Source organism: Rhinoraja longicauda, chromosome 5 (genome assembly GCF_053455715.1).
Source record: "Rhinoraja longicauda isolate Sanriku21f chromosome 5, sRhiLon1.1, whole genome shotgun sequence".
Taxonomy (NCBI): domain Eukaryota; kingdom Metazoa; phylum Chordata; class Chondrichthyes; order Rajiformes; family Arhynchobatidae; genus Rhinoraja; species Rhinoraja longicauda.
Window position 1 is genome coordinate 15,063,047 of NC_135957.1, and position 20,774 is coordinate 15,083,820.

At 43.2% G+C, this 20,774-nt stretch overlaps 2 protein-coding genes across 2 annotated transcripts in view; one reads left to right on the forward strand and one right to left on the reverse strand.

Annotated features, from left to right (window-relative positions):
* Positions 1-8,292, forward strand: part of LOC144593844 (dynein axonemal heavy chain 8-like) — a 624,642-nt gene extending 616,350 nt beyond the window's left edge. The window contains exons 90-93 of the mRNA XM_078399962.1: positions 111-263; positions 3,987-4,176; positions 5,480-5,601; positions 7,950-8,292. Coding sequence (XP_078256088.1) covers positions 111-263; positions 3,987-4,176; positions 5,480-5,601; positions 7,950-8,237 — 753 coding nt within the window. The 3' untranslated portion in view covers positions 8,238-8,292. The remainder of the gene's footprint in view (positions 1-110; positions 264-3,986; positions 4,177-5,479; positions 5,602-7,949) is intronic.
* On the reverse strand, positions 6,022-18,290 carry mad2l1bp (MAD2L1 binding protein). The gene is made up of 2 exons (XM_078399963.1): positions 17,817-18,290; positions 6,022-11,182 (listed from the first exon to the last, which is right to left on the reverse strand). The coding sequence occupies exons 1-2, from the start codon at positions 18,288-18,290 to the stop codon at positions 10,646-10,648; spliced, it is 1,011 nt and encodes a 336-aa protein (XP_078256089.1). The 3' UTR covers positions 6,022-10,645.
* Positions 18,291-20,774: the final 2,484 nt, after the last annotated feature.

The following is a 20,774-nucleotide window of genomic DNA, read 5'->3' on the forward strand; positions in this document are numbered from 1 at the left end:
TGGTGCAAAGGAATTATTTCTTAAAGCAACTATTTCTTTATCACTATACAAATAAGTGAGAGTGTACATTAATATATCATCCTTAAAAAATCGATCTGTTTTGTTGATAGGTGAAAACTCAACTCGTAAAAATGGGAATTTTGAATTCTATTAATATTTTCCTTCGACAAGAAATTGACCGGATGCAGAAGGTTATTACAATGCTTCGCATCTGTCTGAGTGACTTACAGCTGGCGATAGAGGGGACCATCATCATGAGCGAGGTTAGTGTTATAATATAAGTAGGAACTGGCCATTCAAACCCTCATGAAAATCAAAAAAACTTCGGGAAAACCACAAAAAATATATAGAACAGTAGAAACACCCAGCAGGTCAGGCAGCATTTTACCTTTCAAGTTGAAGACCTTTCATCAAAATACAGAAAGAGAGACAACAAGTTTAAGTTGAAGTGTATTCACTTTTTTAATGCTATAATTATCCATTATCGAGCAGTCGCCATGATTCCTCCATTCGCCAAGTTTATAGAACAAATGGCTGTCAGGGTGATGCAACAACCCAGGTTCATTCCTGACCAATTGGTCGAATGCTGTCAATTCCTGGATTTTGCAGATTTTCCCTGTTGGTTTCCTCTGTGCTCGTTTTCTCCCATACCAAAAACATATGGGTTGAACAAAATACAAAGTGCTGGAGGAACTCGGAGTCAGGCAGGGTCTGTGGAGAGAATGGACAGACAATGATTTGTTAATGTCTGGGAGGTGAAGACCAGGGAAACTATCTAGGTTTAGGGCAAGGAAAGCGAGAGCAGAACCACGGGACTCAGATGTGGGTGAGGGATCCATCTGATAAAAGGTGGGGGGGGGGGGGACCACTTTTACTAACTAGACTGGAAAACCTTACCTTGGAAGCAGATGTGGCGGAGACGGAGGAATTGAGAATACAGAATGTCATTTTTGCAAAAGATAGGTTGGAAGTGTAATCCAGATAGCTGTGGGAGTCGGTAGGATCATCGTACATGACCGTCGACGGTCTGTCCCCTGTGATGGAGACAGATAAAGAAAGGGGCGAGAGGTGTCAGAGATAGTCCAGATGAATTAAGGCAGGATGGAAGTTTATGGTGAAGACAATGAAATCAGCCAGTTTTGCACGGGTGTAGGACACCACCCTGACGAAGTCGTCGATGTAGCAGAGAAAGAGTGGGGGAATGTGCCAGTGTATGCCTGAAACGAGAACTGTTCAACGTGACTGACAAAAAGGCAAGTACCCATGGGTATACCTTTAACATAAGATGTGCTACCAGGGGGAAAAACACACTAGACAAGGTTTATTCAAATATTAAGAAGGGTTTCAGGTCAGCACCACTACCACACCTGGGGCAGTCAGATCACCTGTCCATATTCTTAACTCCAGCATACACCCCACTCAGGAGGAAAGCTCCAGTCACCATAAAGACTGTTAAGACATGGCCTGAAGGAGCTTCCTCGCAGCTGCAGGATTGCTTTGAAAGGACCAACTGGGATATTTTTGAGGATCAGGACTTGGAGGAGTATACATCAACTGTACTCTGCTACATCCAAAACTGTGTTGACAATGTCACCGTCGACAAACGTATCCGGTTGTATCCCAATCAGAAGCCCTGGATGACGAAGGATGTCAGGTCTCTCCTCAAGGACCGTAACACCGCCTTCAGGTCTAGTGATAGAGCTCTATACAGTGCTGCTGGAACCAACCTGAAGAGAGGCATCAAGGATGCCAAAGTGTCCTACAAGAGGAAGATTGAGGACCACTTTACCAACAATGACCCACGGCGGGTATGGCAAGGCATCCAGCACATCACCAACTACAAGACCAGCAACCGCACGACTGCCGACGGCGACGCCTCGCTGGCAGAGGAACTTAACTGTTTCTTTGCTCGTTTCGAGGTGAAAGCTGCAGTGGCAGACATAACACCCTCTCCAGCACCTGACAGCAACACCTTCACTGTGCAGGAGTATGATGTTAAGCGCGTGCTCAGAGCAGTGAATCCCAGGAAAGCTGCAGGCCCCAATGGTGTGACGGGAAGAGTGCTGAGGGAATGTGCAGACCAATTATCTGAGGTCTTCACAAAAATCTTCAACCTGTCCCTTTTAAAATCCACCATCCCTCCCTGCCTGAAGTCCGCCACAATCATCCCACTGCCGAAAAAGTCTGTCATCAGCGGCCTTAATGACTACCGTCCGATAGCACTCACAAAGTGCTTCGAGAGACTGGTCCTGCAGCACATCAAAGCCAGCCTCCCACCCACCTTCGACCCATACCAGTTTGCCTACAGAGCAAATATGTCTACAGGGGATGCCATCGACACTGCTCTTCACACTGCACTGACCCACCTTGAACACCAGGGGAGCTATGTGAGGATGCTCTTCCTCGACTTCAGCTCTGCCTTTAACACGGTCATCCCGAGCAGACTGGTCACCAAACATTCTGACCTTGGATTTTCCCAAACCATCTGCCAATGGATCAAGGACTTCCTGGCCAACCGCCCCCAGACCGTCAAAATAGGCCCTCACCTCTCCTCCACCATTACACAGGGCTGTGTGTTGAGCCCCATCCTTTACTCCCTCTACACTCACGACTGCGCCCCCACCCATCCCACCAACACCATCATCAAGTTCGCGGATGACACGACTGTGGTTGGACTCATCTCAGGAGGAGATGAGACAGCCTACAGGGATGAAATCCAAAGGCTGGCAGCATGGTGTTCAGTGAACAATCTTGTCCTGAACTCCTCCAAAACAAAGGAACTTATAATTGACTTCAGGAAAACCAGTGCAGAACACGACCCACTCTACATCAATGGGGTCTGTATGGAAAGGGTACCCGCTTTCAGGTTCCTGGGTACGCACATCGCAGAGGATCTTACCTGGTCTACCAACACCATCACCACAGTGAAGAAGGCACAGCAGAGACTCCACTTCCTGAGGATCCTCAGGAAGACCAACCTGCAGGAGAAGCTCATGATGTCCTTCTATCGCTGCTCCATCGAGAGTGTGCTGGCATACTGGAAAACCACATGGTATGCCAGCTGCTCAGAAAAGGACAGGAAGGCCCTTCAGAGGGTCATCACGACGGCCCAGAAGATCATCGGCTGCTCACTGCCCTCCCTGGAGCACCTGTTCAGCCTACGCTGCCTCAGTAGAGCAGGCAAAATAATAAAAGATTCATCCCACCCCGGCCACCGTCTGTTTGTTCATCTGCCCTCTGGTCGACGTTTCAGGTCGATCAAATCCCGAACAAACAGACTTAAGAACAGTTTTTACCCCAGGGCCATACGAGAACTGAACACTACTTTCTGCACTAGGCAACACTGTTAAAACTTTTGTACTTAATATAATTGTATATATTTGTTTTTGCATTTATTGCATATATGTTTTTACGCACCGTCAGGATTGGCTATTTTTTTTAATTTCGTTGTACTCGTTGCAATGACAATAAATGAATATTATTATTATTATTATTATAACTTGGATAAAGTGAGAGTGAATAGAGGTTGGTGAGGGTGAGTTCTACCAAGCTGTTTCAGTGGAGTAAAATAGATTGAGGAAGAACCAGAGGGCCTTGAAACCTTCCTAGTGGGGACAGAGGTGTATAGGGACTGGGCATTCATGATAAAGATAAAGCATTGGAGACGTAGAAATTGAAAGTTATTGAAAAGCTGAAGGGCGTGTAAGTTGTCTTTTCTGCAATATACTGTCACATAACTTACCATCCTGCCTTCAAGACCGTAAGACAGAGGGGCAGAATCTACTCCGCCATTCAATCATGGATGAATTCCTTTTCCCTCTCAACCTCATTCTCTTGCCTTCTCCCCATAACCTTTAACGCCCTTGCTAAGCAAATATTTGTATTTCTTTTTTTCAATGTTTGTCAAAAGATTGTAGAAATTGATTACTGCATATGTTCGCAACTGGGAGAGTCAGATTGTAAGATTGTTTATTTTTTAATTGCAGAATTTAATTGATGCCTTAGATAATATGTTCGATGCTCGAGTCCCTGCAGGATGGAAGAGGATTTCCTGGGCATCTTCTACATTAGGATTTTGGTTCACAGAGTTCCTAGAGAGAAACACACAATTTTCCCACTGGATCTTTGGTGGCAGACCCAATGTGTTTTGGATGACAGGGTTCTTCAATCCCCAGGGTAGGTACCAGTAACCTACCCGTAAAGAACAGTAAACCATGATTTGAAATGTGCTGCCAGAGCATTCTTTGCAGAATAATAATTACAATTATAGATTGCTTTGATTGAGTGCCACCTTTCAAAATATGCAGTGATGTGGGACATTTAAATAGCCCCATTATAATGAATCACAAGAATATGGAGGGATATGGATCACGTACAATTAGAGATCAGTTTAACTCGGCACAGACATTTTGAGCAGAAGGGACTATTCCTGTACTATACTGTTCTGGAGTTATCAAAATTGTAATCAATTATAATTTAGATGATTTTTGTACAGAAGCCAATGCAGACTAGCATGCAGAGGGGTGATGAATGAACAGGATGTGAAGCAAATTAAGAAATAGCAGAGTTTTGGATAAATGCAAGTTTATGGAGAGCCCAATAGATACAAAATGCTGGAGTAACTCAACGGGACCAGCAGCATCTCTGGTAGAGAGAATGGGTGACATTTCGGGTCAAGACCCTTCTGCAGACTGAGTCAGGGGAGAGGGAGACACAGAGATAAGGAAATGTAAGGTGTGAAAATGAGACATCCAAGAAGATGGAGACCAAGGAAAATGTAGAATAAATCATTGTTAACTAGAAGGTGACAACGAAGCATACAGATAAAATTTTAATCAGGGGAGGCAGTCAGACTGGTCGGAGAACTAGGATGGGGGAGGGATGGAGAGATAGGGAAAGGAAGGGTTACTTGAAGTTAGAGAAGTCAATATTCATGCTGCTGGGGTGCAAACTCCCCAAGCTGATACGAGGTGCTGTTCCTCCAATCTGTGTTGCACCTCACTCTGATGGTGGAGGCCCAGGACCGAAAGGTCAGTATGGGAATGGGAGGGGGAGTTAAAGAGAATAATACGGGAAGATGACCAGATTATTGTAGTAATCAAATATACAGAAAACAATGGCCTAAATCAAAGTTTCAGCACCAATTGAGCAATTGGAAATTAAGGTCAAATAGAATGCTAAGATTGCAAATAGTCTAATTGAACCTCAGCTAGTGCCCTGTAAAAGAGAATCGATGCCTAGGGAATACAGTTTGTAACAATATTTAATTCCCAAGGGGGTTCGCGTTATGTAAACTGGTTCTTTTGTCACGTGCAGAAGTGCTTCATTGACTCTGGAATGTCTTGAAAATCTGGAAGGAACAGAAAGTATTATGGAAATACAATACCTAACTTGCTGAGCACTTCAACATTTTTTGTGTTATTTCTGATGTACAGCAACAAACATTTCATTTTAAAGAGCTAAATTGTTTTGTACTTAGGATTCTTAACTGCGATGAGGCAGGAAGTAACACGAGCACATAAAGGTTGGGCATTGGACAGTGTCACTCTGCACAATGAAGTAACAAAACTGATGAAAGAAGAGATCAAAGTGCCACCTGCGGTATGTATGCATTAGTTTATGGCTTGGAGTTTGTTCCATATTTAGAAGTTAAATTCTGGTTGCAGAGAGAAGAGGAATGCCTGAGCATTCAATTAGAATTTAAAGCATTTCTTTGAGAGGTATCCCTAATTGCCTACATTTTAGAGTTTAAAAAAGCCAAATATAGAGAAGTGAGTGTACTGGATTTTAGGGCATTTCCTATAGATTGAGTGGTTGTAATATCATTTCAATATTACCACTGTATTAAAGAGAGGGAAGAGAGAAACATGGCAATATTTCTCCAATATCACTAGTGTTAAAGTTCGTTTCTTAAAACAGACAACATAAACAGTTAAAGGTAAACCAAGCAAAGCTTTAATTATCGTCAGACGGGAGTGGGGGATCAGTGCTAAGGGTGTATGACCATACTCAGCACTCCCCTGCTTCCACTCAAAGATACAGCATTTTCGCAGCATTTTTATACAGAATTTGCAGCAAGAATGTTTAACACATTTCCTTCAAATCAATCACATTGTATTAGAACACAATATACTTGTCACCCTAAAGTCAAATAAGTCATTAGTCGAAGGTAAGGACCCTTATCATACCACAGAAGGTCCTATTTTCACACTCCCACAAATAGTCAACAGTTAACCACATCCTAATCTTAACGAGAGCATTGTCCATCGTCTTTCCCAGGGATAACAGGATGCACTGCTCGAGACTTTTAAGAATTGCATAGTCTTATCCTGCCTGGTGCAATTTTGCAAACATCAGCTATTCAGGACCCAAAGTTCAGCCTCATCCTGTCCATTCATTCTACCATTTTATTATTCCTGTGGTTTCCAGGGATTGTAAGTTTCAGTTACCAGACACATCCTTATGAGCAATTAGCAGTCCTTCACCTTCAACAATAGAGATGCCCCAAAAGCATAATGGCCAAGCATCCCATCATGCAAAGTTAATAGCCATTAACTCTTTCACTACTAAGGAAGATGTTTGAATCTATATTTTTGAAGATCCCACACAAGGAAATTAGAATAATTGTAATTAGACAGAGCAATATGAATTATAAGAGGAAAATCTATACTAAGTAGGATATAGCTAGCAAGCAGAAAAGGGGTAGCCAATCGATGTAATGAATCTTGAATTTTTTAAATCATTAAATAAAATGCCAAATTACTTGCTGCCCAAAAGGGAAACTAATGAGAGCATTGGTAATATGGAATTGACAGAGCTGGAATAATCAGTACAATATCAATACGTTTATATTTCCCTAGTCTCTTCATATCCAGAATTATCACTCCCACTGTAGTCACTTTCCATCCTACCAGCCTCCATATTAAATGGTTAATTTCTGTTGCCACCACCTAACATGCCTTTCTCAGCATTCTGAAGGAACCTCTTCCACCAGGATGTTCTGGTTCACACTTTTCACCTTTATCAGGTATACTTCTACACTTGCACAGGCAGCCACAAGAAATGCAACACCTGCCTCTTTCCATATTATGAAATTGATATTGTATGAGACAAAAAAAAAAGGTCCCAGCACTGATCTTTGTGGCACACCACTTGTCACAAGCTTCCAATCACCAAAACAATCCTTAACCAATATTTTTGCTGCCCACAGCCAGTTTTGAATCTTATTTGTCTTGGGTCCATTGATATAACCTTTTGGATCAATTTCCCCACGGATACCTTGTGAAGGTTCTCACTGAGGTTCCTGTAGATCACATCAATCACACTGCCCTCATCAACACATTCGGTTTCTTTTAAAAATCCTAACAAATTCTCAAATTCAGGGAGGATCTCCCCCCCCACTACTATTTTTGGGGGATTAATGGAGGCACAATTGACCAGATACTGGAATCTGGAGCAAAAACTAGCTGCTGGGTCAAGTAGCATCAGTGGAAGCAAAGGGATGGTTCACATTTCGAATCGAGACCCTGGATCTGGAATGTTAGTTAAATCTCTAGCTTTATAAATGTAGCCTAATCGTGAGCCTCAAGATTTTTCCAATAACTACTTTACCACCAATATTCAATTCACAGACCCATAATTTCATGGCTTATCCTTTCTTTAATAAAGGTGCCACATATACTATCTCCAGTCATCTGTGTCTAATGCAGATTTTATAAATCTGCATTAAGAGAAAAGTAGAACTATAACCAAGAAGAAAAATGGCAAGGCTACAGAGAAAGAGCAGAGTAAGACTATCTGGGCAACTCTGCCAAAGACCCAGAACAGATATTATACCTGTGGCTTCCTTCAGTACTGTATAATTGAGATAACCTTTCTCTATACTGTAGAATTCACTGGTTCTGGGAAGAAAATGTTTTGATTTCAATCTCTGCATGCTTGCTTGGTAGGAAGGAGTATATATCCATGGTCTTTACCTTGACGGAGCGGGTTGGGATCGGAGAAACACAAGACTGACCGAGCCCACTGCAAAGGTTTTGTTTACAATGCTACCAGTCATCTACATATTTGCCATCAATTCTACTGCACCAAAGGATCCCAAGCTGTACATCTGTCCAGTTTATAAAAAGCCCCAACGCACTGACCTGATGTTTATTACTGCCCTCTGCATGAAAACAATCCAGTCACCTGATCACTGGACCCTGAGAGGGGCAGCCCTGCTCTGTGACATCAAGTAAAACCAATTGTCTAAGGAAAGTGAAGAGTACAGAAATAATATAAGTGCTTTTGAAATTTGTGTCATAAGCAGTTTACATTTATAACACTATATGATTATAGTAAACATAATTACAAATATAATTATATTGTGCATTATAAATGTAAAGAGAAATGTACTGTTCTTTATTTAATAAATTACATTTTTGAACTGTATCATGTGATATGTTCCACAACCTTATTACTTAATAATCTGCTGAATATAATCAACCAATAAAGGTGAGGTGGTCGCAGAAGCCAAAATACAGGAAAAAATTCAGCCAAACTACAACTATAGGTCAGGTTCCTTATGTTTACACAAACCATTATAAATATTACCTTACAGAATCCTATTTCTGATCATGTTGCTTCCACTCTGTTCACATTGCACGGTGCTCACATTACAATTTGACTTCTCTAAGTTTGCCATCTGAACTGAAGCTTTAGATGTCACCATCATCTTGAACACTAAGTTGCAAGTTCAGGAGTGGTCAATGAAGTTCCACAAAAGCACAGGTTTTTTGATAAATAAGTTTATTTTTCATGTTTTGATATTTTAAAAAGAAATGCATTGATTTTGAGCACCATATTTAAAAATTGGATGCAAATACAATACGACTTGCAATTATTTTTTTTTTAATTGATACTTAAAGCTTTTATAATGCTATTATTAAATGCATTGTAAAGAGCAGCCTCTTAAGACCGCATTTTAAATGCCGATTGTTCTTGGGATTGATCCTTTGTGTTTTGGTCAACGATCAACTCCTTATTGTGAAGGCTTGGAGTGTCAAAGCCAAGTCCATTCCTGCCCTCTGGATAACTTTCCAAAATAGGTAACCATGCTCAATACTTTTCAGCACAGGTGTCCAGGGAGCAACTGTTACTCAGGAAGCAAGAGTATCAGGTAATTATTACAATTAAAAATCAGTATTCCTGTCCAAGATGGCAATTAAACAGTCACATCTCTAATTAGGTATTGTCACAAAGGCAGGCCTGGTTTAACCTCATTTCGGACGGATCACCCCAGAAAATCCAAGTTTTTACAAAAGCAAGTAGTTTGCATTAATGACTATTGTCCATTGGTCTGACATCTACCATCATGAGGTTCTTTAAGAATCTGGTCATGGCGTACATTAACTTAAGCCTCCCAGGCAGCCTTGGTCGACTGCAGTTTGCCTACCCTCGCTTCAGGTCCACAATGGGAACCTACACTCAGCTTGAATATCTCTAACATGTCCACAAGACTCCAATTTATTGACTATAGCCCCTGCCTTCAACACCATCACCCCAACCAAACTCATTTTATAGCTCCTAGTCCTAGGAGTTTGCACCCCCCTCAGCACACGGATCCTTGACTTCCTAACTCATAAACCACAATCCGTGTGAATAGGCGACAAAACATTTTCCACACTAATTCTCAACATCGGTGCCCCGCAGGCTGCATTCTCATCCCCCTATTATACTACCTGTATAGTAATGATCGTGCAGCCAAATTCTGCTCTAACATCAGAAATTTGCAGGTGACATCTCTGTAATGAACTGGATCTCGAACAATGACAAAACGGCCTACACTAAGATGTAGGAGCTAATTAACTTCAGGAAGTTAAATTCTGTTACGCCCCAATCAGCAATAATGGTATTGAAATGCAGTTAGTCTAGAGCTTCAAATTCCTACCAATTTGTCCGGGACCATCCATATAGAACCTGTAGCCAATAAAGCAAACCAACACCTATATTTCCCAGAAGACTTAGGAGGTTCAGTATATCTTCAGTGACTCCTACCAACTCTACAGATGCACCATAGAAAGAAGGCATGATCTCAGCTTGCATCACAGCTTGGTCTGGCACAGCTCTGCCCAAGTCCACCAGAAATTGCACTTGTGGAGGTAGCCCAGCCTCACCACACCCCCACCTCCCCCAAAATCAACTCCTTATACATTCAACGCTGCCTCAGCAACAGCCAATATAACAGCCATTTTCACCCCTGTCATTCCCTCTTCCATTGGGCAGAAGATACAAAAGCTTTAAAGAACATACCATCAGACACAGAAACAGCCTCTTCCTTGCTGGCATGGTCAAGATCTTCCAACCTATCTCTGTGAACTGCACTTTTTCTCTGCAACACCATACTCTGCCCCAGAAGTTCTCCCTTTGTACCACCTGTTGCGCCTGTATGACTTGATTCGTGTATAGTATGATTTAACTGGATAGCACACAAAAAGCTTTTCACTGAATTTCACTACATGATAATAAATCAATACAATAGCATCCCCACTGGTTCAAGAAATTGCCCAAAGGCAAGCCTTGCTTTAACTTTAAAACCACACAATTACTGTAAAAAGACCCATCTAAGAAACCGCACAATTACTGTAAAAAGATGCAGCTAAGATGATCATAAATAATGAAATCCCTTGATTGTTATGGGTGCTTGAAACCAAATGTAATCATCATTGTTGTGGCTTGGTCTCTGTTCCATAGCTGAAGTTAAACTGACGGTGTCACTGGCCATGCTAATAATCAGCCTCCTGGTGCGAGTTGGAACCCTGTAGTTTAGTTTGGGTCGAAACCATTGTATTCCACAATTCCTTTGAGCTTGAACAAGAAGCACAGTGTTCATTAGAGGAGCAGACTTCAGCTCATTGAAGAGATCCTTGATAAAGAGTGTGTGAAAAAGTTGACGGATGCACGAGATTGTTTTCAAGCTCTCTTCACTGCTACCAAAGGCAACTTGCTCCATGTTGACCTCATACATTTCCTTTGGATTGACAACACTGCCACCTAATAGGATGTGCATGCAAGGAACCAGTGTCAACATAAACAGTGTCTCCAAATTCTGAAAAACTTCTTCCAGTTCCAGCAGTATTCTCTGAGATTTCTTGCAATTATTTTGCACATTTCTTAATGATCGTGGCATCATAGAACTGTCATCCTAAGCAGAAAAGATCAGAATGTAACAATCCTTTACACATACATAATGCACATACATTTTTACATATTGTTCTAAATCACTTTTAATAAGTTACACCAACAGTTCAAAATCTTTGTATAGAAGCAATCTGAGAATCACCACTGTAACTGATATTTCAATCTTCCCACACAAGCTAAAGATATGGTTGCATTGCAGAATAAAAATTCTGTAATGCATGTCATAGTCCACACATCGTCTGCAACCTTCTGTGCGACCAATTATCAATATTGCTTAAGAGGCACAAGTATTTTTTTGTATACAAGCATCTGCAACTCTATCTTGAGGGAAAAGAAACTGAAAAGCTAAGGGATAAGCGAATAAAGCCAGAAGTGTGCAGTCAGGGCAAGGAATGAATAAATAGGGTAGATAGTCAGAGTCTTATCTCCCCTCCCCCACCCCCAAGGTAGAATTAAATTATATTAAAGAACATAAATTTAAGGTGTGGGAGAGGGCAAATTTAAAGGTTTTGTTTAGTTTGGAGATACAGGACAGAAATAGGCCCTTTGGCCCACCAAGTCTGTGCTGACCAGCAATCCCCATACATTACACTAACCTACACACTAGGGACAATATACAATGTTTACCAAAGTCAATTAACCTGTACGTCTTTGGAGTGTGGGCGGAAACTGGAGCACCCAGGGAAAACACACAAATTCTGTGCAGACAGCACTCAGTCAGGATCGAACCCAGGTCTTTGGCACTGTAAGGCAGCAACTGTATCGCTGTTCCGCCCATGGGCATGGCAACTTGTAAATATCTGGAATGTGCTGCCTGGGGAGTTGGTGGAAGCGGATACAATAACCATGTTTAAGTGGTATTTAGATAGGCACATGAACAGATAGGGAATGGTGGTATATCGACCAAGTGCAGGCATATGGCATTAGTTTAAACGGACATCATGGATAGAACAAACTTTCTGGGTCGAAGTACTTGTTTTCATGCAAATTCCTCTATGTTCATCTTTGGGATGAGGTAGGAAACCAGATCACTGAGAGGAAATCTATGAAGACACATGGAGAATGTGCAAACTACATGCACATAGCCCCAGAGGCCAGGATTGAAACTAAGATACTGGTCATGTGAAGCAGTGCTGCCAAGGTTCACGAGACAAACGGCTCTCAGCATCAATAAGTACCACTTTGTTTTCTAAACTTAAGATGACTATCAGCTTATTTTGTTCAATCAATTTCCTCCTTCTTGGGAACCAATATGAAATTACAGTTCATCACCTCAACAGCAAATAAATCCTTCTTTAGATACAGAGGCCATATCACAAGTCCACATACTGCCTACAAAACACCCTTTCCTTGGTATTACCTTGCTCATCATAGGAAGAGGATTTCTCAAATCACGAAAAGGCGTTTTATATCTCCTTTTGTCATTGAGCTAAAAACACAAAATCCTTGTACAGGTAGTTGGTTTGATCAAATCTCCAAAACAAAGCAAGGCTTGAAGTTCCATTAATCATGAATTAGATTTAAAATGACAACGGGCATCACAAGAAAATAGGAGCAGGAGTAGGCCAACCGGCCCCTCGAGCCCGCCCCGCCATTCAATACGATCATGGCTGATCCTACCCCAACCCCCTTCCCACTATCGCCCTTCTTCCCACCCAAAAGAACCGTGTGATCTCCTGGGAGAGGCGAAAAACCGGATAAAAACCCAGGCCAATTTGGGGGGAAAATCCGGGAAATTCCTCTCTGACCCCCAGCTAGGCGATCGAACCTTGTCCAGGAGATTACTCAGGTCTTACTATAGTAACAATAGCTCATGTCCACTTCCCTGCCCGCTCCCCGTAACCCCTAATTCCCTTGTCTATTAAACAATCTATTTCCGTTTTTAAAATTTATTTAACGTTCCTGCTTCCACAGCTCCCTGAGGCAGCGAATTCCACAGACTCTGAGTGAAGAAGTTTCTCCTCATCTCAGTTTTAAAAGAGCCCCCTCTTATTCTAAGACTATGCCCCCTAGTTCTGGTCTCCCCGATCATCGGAAACATCTTTAGCGCATCCACCCGATCAAGGCCCCTCACGATCTTATACGTTTCAATAAGATCGCCTCTCATTCTTCTGAACTCCAATGAGAAAAGTCCCAACCTACTTAACCTTTCCTCATATGTCAACCCCCTCATCCCTGGAATTAACCGTGTAAACCTTCTCTGCACTGCCTCCAGAGCAAGTACATCCTTTCTTAAATATGGACACCAAAACTGCACAGTATTCCAAATGCGGTCTTACCAATACTGTATACAGCTGCAGCAAAACCTCCCTACTTTTATACTCTATCCTCCTGGCAATAAAGGCTAAGACTCCATTGGCCTTCCTAATCACTTGCTGCACCTGCATGCTAACTTTTTGTGATTCCTGTACTAGTACCCCCAGGTACCTTTGCGTTGTATTACCACGCAGCTCCTCCCCATTTAGAAAATAACTTGCTTTATGATTTTTTTTTTTCCAAAATGCATAACTTCACATTTATCAGTATTAAATTTGTTCTGCCAAGTCGCTGCCCACTCTCCTAGCTTATCTATATCCTTTTGCATGCGTTTTCTATCCTCCTCACTCCCTGCTTTTCCTCCCATTTTTGTGTCATCTGCGAACTTGGATATATTACACTTGGTCCCCTCCTCTAAGTCATTTATATAAATTGTAAACAGCTGGGGTCCCTGCGGAACCCCACTAGTCACCGATTGCCATCCCAAGTATGATCCATTTATCCCAACTCTCTGCTTCCTGTTTGAAAGCCAATCTTCTACCCATGCTAATATATTACCCCTAATCCCATGATTTTTTATCTTAAGTAATAGTCTTTTATGTGGCACCTTATCAAAAGCCTTTTGGAAGTCCAAGTATACCACATCCACCGGTTCCCCTTTATCCACCCGAGATGTTACTTCTTCAAAGAATTCAAGCAAATTAGTCAAACATGACTTCCCCTTCGTAAAACCATGCTGACTCTGTCCAATTAAGTTATGTTTATCCAAATACCCCATCAGTATTTCTTTAATAATGGTCTCCAACATTTTACCCACCACAGATGTGGTCTATAATTACCAGCCTTCTGTCTACTTCCCTTTTTAAATTATAGGTGTTACATTAGCCATTTTCCAATCCACCGGGACCCTTCCTGACTCCAGAGAGCTTTGGAAAATTATCACCAATGCATCCACGATCCCCACCGCTATTTCTCTCAAGACCCTAGGATGTTATCCATCAGGCCCAGGGGATTTATCCGCCTTAAGTCCCATTAATTTACCTAATACCATCTCCTTAGTGATCTTAATAGTGCTTAACTCCTCCATTCCTATAGCCCCCTGTTTATCCAGCGTTTGAATATTTTTAATGTCTTCTATAGTAAAGACTGATACAAAATATTCATTTAATGCTTTTGCCATCTCCATGTTCCCCACCAACAAATTCCCCGTCTTATCCTCCAATGGACCAACATTTACCTTAGCCACCCTTTTTCTTTTTATATAACTATAAAAACTCTTGCTATCAGTTTTTATATTTTTCGCTAATTTATTTTCATAATCTATTTTTCCCTTCTTAATTAATGTCTTTGTTATTTTTTGCTGACTTTTAAATGCTTCCCAATCTTCTGTCATGCCACTATATCTGGCTACCTTATATGCCCTTGCCTTTAGCCGAATACTATCCTTTATTACTTTACTTAGCCATGGTTGGCTGTCCTTTCCTTTACCTCTTTTTTTCTTCAGTGGAATGTATTTTTCTTGAAAGTTGTACACTAACTCCTTTAAAATACACCACTGCTCATGTACTGTCTTATTCTTTAGTCTGTTATCCCAATCTACTTTAATCAATTCTGTTCTCATACCTTCATAATCTCCCTTATTTAGACTAAGTTCCCTGGTTTGAGTTTCAATTTGCTCCCCCTTTAATTGAATATGGAATTCAACCATATTAAGGTCACTCATCCCAAGAGGGTCCTTAACTATGACATTTTTAATTAGTCCTGTTTCATTACACAGGACCAGATCCAAAATTGCCTCCCCCCTAGTCGGTTCAGTTACATGCTGTTCTAAGAACCCATCCCTAATACACTCTATAAACTCTTTCTCTAGTCTACCCTGCCCAGTTTGATTTGCCCAGTTTATATGAAAGTTGAAGTCCCCCATAATTACCGCTGTTCCCTTATTGCATGCTTCAACTATTTGCTGATTTATGTTTTGTCCAACAGTCACAGCTATTTGGAGGTCTATAGATTACACCCACTAGTGTTTTTCCCCCTTATTATTCTCTATCTGTACCCATGCTGTTTCACTATCCTGATCCTTTAACCCAATATCCTTCCTTTCTATTGCATTTATTTCATCCTTTATTAACAAAGCCACCCCACCTCCTTTCCTTTCCTGTCTGTCTTTTCTGATTGTCAAGTAACCCTCTATGTTTAACTCCCAGTCCTGATCAGATACAGTAGCACAGTGAAGGTACTGGACTTGTAAGGGTAGCCTGAGGCATTGATCTGAAGACACAAGTTCAAATCCCACCACGGCAGCAGGTGAAATTAAATAAAGCAATTAAATTAATCTTTTAAATACATGGGGGAAAAGGTTAACGAGAGAGAGTGGTGGAATCCCATTGGAGGTGGCAAAAGTGTTGGAGGATTGTGTGTTGTATGTGACGGCTGATAGAGTGAAAGGTAAGGACTAGAGCGACTGTCTGTTGCAACCAGGGAGAGGGGAAGCAAGGGCGGAGCTGCAGGATTTTGAGGAAATACGAGTGAGGGCCTCATCTGTGATGGGAGAGGGGAACCCTCGTTCAACAAAGAATGAGGACATCTCGGATGTCCTGGTATGGAACACTTCATCTTGGGCACAGATGCAGCGTAGATGGATGAATTGTAAGTACAGAGTCTTTTCAGGAAGCAGGGTGTGAAGAAATCTAGTCGAGATACTTGCGGGTCAGTGGGATTGCAATAGACCTCAGTCGATGTAACAACAGAACTATTTATTGAAATGAAAGTGGCCAACTTTAAGCTTGTTAAGAACCTTATGATTTGAAAAGAGAACAAGAAATTTATAACACAAATATGTTGTTCAAGCTAACAAGCTAATGTATTTTCTCAAGACGGATATTGAGGTATTAAGAACAAGTAAGTCAAGTGGTGATGGGAGAGAGCAGGTGAAGCCAAGATGAGTTCAGGCATGATCTGACTGAATACAAGCAAGTGAACACTTGGCCGACTTCAACTTGAACAAGAAGATAGATACAAACGCTGGAGTAACTCAGCAGGTCAGGCAACAACTCTGGAGAAATGAAATAGGTGACTGCTCAGTTTGAGACCTTCAGGCTGGGAGTCATGAAGAGGGAAACTAAAGGTATGAAAATGTACAGAATAAATGCGCCAGATGGCCAAGGAGACCACAATGGTCTATTGTTGGCTGTAAAGGAGGTCATAACGAAATGATACAAACAGTGAAACTAGCAGGACAACTAGGGTGGGGGGAGGGGTGGAAAGAGGGAAAGCATGGGTTACTAGAAATTAGGGCAATCAGTATTTATATCGCTGGGCTGTAAGCTGCCCAGGCAAAATACGAGGTGTTGTTCCTCCAATTTGCGTTGGCCCTCACTCTGACAGTGGAGGAGGATCAGGACGGAAGTGTCACAATGGGAATTAAAATGTTTGGCAACCAGAAGATCGTGTAGGCCAAGGCGGACTGAGCGTAGGTTTTTAGCGAAATTATCACCCAGTCTGCGCTTGGTTTTGCTGATTTCTCAGAGTCCAAGCCGAGAGCGGTTACAGTAGATGGGGAGCAAATGAACCTCTGCCTCACCTGAAAGGACTGTCTGGGTCGCTGCATGGAGGTATAAGGACAGGTGTTGCATCTCCTGCGGTTACCTGGGAGGTGGTGGTTTGGGTGGGAAGGAATGGGAAAACCAGGGAGTTGTGGAGGGACCAGTCTCTGCTGAAAGGGGTGTTGATGGGAAACAGAAAAATAGGTGGAGTAGGCCATTTTCGGCTCTCCAAGCAAACACCACCATTCAAATATGATCATGGCTGATCATCTAAAATCAGTACCCCGTTCCTGCTTTTTCCCAATATCCCTTGATTCCTTTAGCCCTAAGAGCTAATTCTAACTCTCTCTTGAAATCATCCAATCAATTGGCCTCCACTGCTTTCTATGGCAGAGGATTCCACAGATTCACAACTCTCTGGATGAAAAAGTTTTTCCTCATCTCGGTCCTAGAAGATGTGGGTGGGTGGTGGGATTCGCTGGAGGAGGCGAAAATGTCAAAGGATTAGGTGCTGTATGCGACGGCTGATGGGGTGAAAAGAGAGGCTCCTTTAATTCCATTCCCATTCACAACAGGTTTTTCCCCCATAATCCAGCATTTTTTTCCCCAATGACTTTTGCGGCGAACCAAACCATACGTTTAACGTCGTCACTGCATGATTTAAGACTGCTTTTGAATCAATGGTTCGTTAAATCTAAAGTATTTCGTCTAGCTTTTCAGTTGAGACTTTCTGGTTCTGGTTGATTACTGCGCAAACACCTCTTAAGTGGTTATCTCGCGCAGGTCCTGATGCCACTTTACCGCCAGCCGACCACCTCCCCTCGCCGCAATACTCACCGGGCCGCAGTCTCTCCTGCTGAAGAAGGCCAGCTGGTCGTAGGGGAGCGGCAGCTGCTGCCTCTGGTACAGGACGTGTTTCAGCAGCTCACAGACCAGGCGGCAGCAGCTCCGCTGAGTCACTTGTCCGGGGAACACCACAGACAGATCCGCGTCGGGCCGCGCCCCAATACTGGAGCGCCGCCCGGGGCCCAGCCCGCCGCCGCCGCCGCAGGCCGGCTTCGCATCTCCAGCCCACACCGGCCTCACTGGCTCCCTGCAGTCAGGCCCAGGCCCCGTTCCCCCCTCCGCCGGCCCCGGCCCCTCGACCCCAGGCTCCAGTCCCTCTTCCCCGGGAACACCGGTTCCGTACTGCGGCCCCGGCCCCTCTCCCTCCCCAGGGCCGCTGAACTCGAGCTCCGGTCCTCCCCCGGACCCTCCATCGCGGTCTCCGGATCCTCCTCCGTCCGGACACCGGCCCTGCGCTGCCGCCATTTCAAATCTCCCGCTGCATGGGGGGGCGCATGCGCACCCGCGTTTTCGGTGCATACGCACTCCCAACGGAGTCACCAGGGAGCAAAGGCACGTCATAGAGAGAGTGACGCAGCCCCACACCGGCCAGCAACATCATGTCAAGCAAGCCCAAGGCAGGCAGACAGTGGAGGGGATCCTGGATAACCGGAGGAGAAGGCTGCACAGTGTACAAATGCTCTCGATTTCAATATTAGTTTGAAACACGCCCACACCGGCCAGCGACCCCCGCATATTGACACTATCCTACACACACTAGGAACAATTCACACATACACCAAGCCAATTAACCTACACACCCGTACGTCTTTGGAGTGTGGGAGGAAACCAAAGATCTCGGAGAAAACTCACGCAGGTCACAGGTAGAACATACATACAGTACCTGTAGTCGGGATTGAACCCGGGTCTCCGGCGCTGCAAGCGCTGTAAGGCAGCAACTCTACCGCTGCGCCACTGTGATCATTGTGTGGAAACCGGCCCTTCAGCCCACCTGCCCACACTGACCAACATGTCCCAGCTACAATAGTCCCACCTGCCTGCATTTGGTCCATATCCCTCCAAACCTGTCCTATCCATACATGCCTGTCTAACGCATCAGGATAGTCCCTGCCTCAACTACCTCCTCTGACAGCTTGTTCCATACACCACGACCCTTTGTGTGAAAAAGTTACTCCTCAGATTCCTGTTAAATCTTTTCTCCTTAAACCTTTGTCCTCCGATCCTCGATTCACCTACTCTGGGCAAGTGATTCTGTGCATCTACCCAATTTATTCCTCTCATGATTTGGTACACCTCAACAAGATCACCCCCTCATCCTCCTGCGCTCCAAGGCATTGAGCTTCAGCCTACTCAACCTCTCCCTAGAGCTCAGACCCTCTAGTTCTGGCAACATCCTTGTAAATCTTCTCTCTACCCTTTCCAGCATAACATCTTTCCTATAACATGGTGCCCAGAACTGAACACAATACTCTGAACGCGGCCTCACCCACGTCTTATACAACTGCAGCCTCTGAACTTCTATACAATACTCTGACTGATGAAGGTCACTATGCCAAACGCCTTTTTGACCACCCTATCTACCTATGACTCCACCTTCAAGGAACCACGCACCTGCATTCCAAAATCCCTCTGCTCTACAACATTCCCCAGAGCCCTACCATTCACCGTGTGTTGATGTTGGCAATATGAATCAAAATAAAACATTGTAAATACTCAATTGTTCAGGTAGCGTTGGAGACACAAACTCAGCAAATGCTCAACCTTACAACCCTCCATGAAAGGTGGCCCACAGATGCCACCTCTCTGTCAACCATGCTCTTCATCTCTTTGTACACCAAACCTGACCAATACTCACGTTTAGGATTGGATATCTGAAATTATTAAATTCATATGGATATTAAAATTAAAAAATGCAAATACTGAAAATCTGATTTAAAAATGTTCGTTCCTGTCCCAACCAATCTCCATCTCATAGCATTTTCCATGCAATACCTGGCCCTTCCCACTCATGCAAGGGTTACTTGAAGTTAGAGAAATCAATATTCATTATGCTGGGTTGTAAGCTGCCCAAGCGGACTATAAGGTGCTGTTCCTCCAATTGCATTTGGCCTCACTCTGACAGTAGGGAAGGCCCAGGACCAAAAGGTCAGTATGGGAATGGGAAGGGGAGTTAAAGTGTTTAGCAACCGGGAGATCAAATCGGCCAAGGCGGACTATTCACTGACATTTATGACACTCTAGTGTACTACATTTGGTGTTCACCATGTGGCCTCGACCATAATGGAGAGAACAAATGTAGATTGGATGATCACTTTGCTGTACATCTGGAATCAGCCTGAAGGAGTTCTGAGTTTCCTGTTGCTTGCCACTTCAATTCTCCATCCATACCCACTCTGACCTATCAGTCTGTGGTCTCCTGCATTGTTATAAATCTCCAACTTTAATTTTTTTCACTCTTTCTGCCTTTTCTGCTTGTTATTACCTTGGATCTGTTTTATTTTTCTACTTGTATGGTCTGGTTTGCACGGTATGTCCCACAGCCTCATTATTAACACATTGCAAGCAAAGATGGATAAAGTACTACCTAACTACCGCATTAAGTCATTTGGGCAGTCTGAGATATTGTTCTCATCCTCTCTGCAACTGGAAGGTAACTGAAATGAAACGCCCCAACAAATATTAACTACATAAAGGGGAAAAGGATAACTAGAGCAAGCGTAGGAGCCATCAGGAATCAAAACGGTCAACTCTGTGAGGAACCACGTGAGGTGGGCTAGGTCCTCAATGAATATTTCTCCTCTGTTTTTACCATGGAGGACTGAGGAACTTGGGGCAGTCAATGGAAGTGTCTTGAGCAGTCAGCAGTCAGTATTACAGTCGAAGAGGTGCTGAAGGTCCTGACGCTGAAGATGGACAAATCTCCCGGATCGGATCAGATATATCCGAGGA

Bases quoted from the DNA above. Each gene is read 5' to 3' on its own strand.
- mad2l1bp (XM_078399963.1), bottom strand. From the start codon at position 18,290: ATGGCGGCAGCGCAGGGCCGGTGTCCGGACGGAGGAGGATCCGGAGAC. The intron at 11,183-17,816 runs GTGAGTATTGCG...TTTTCTGCTTAG, and splicing joins GCAGGAGAGACTGCGGCCCG to GATGACAGTTCTATGATGCC.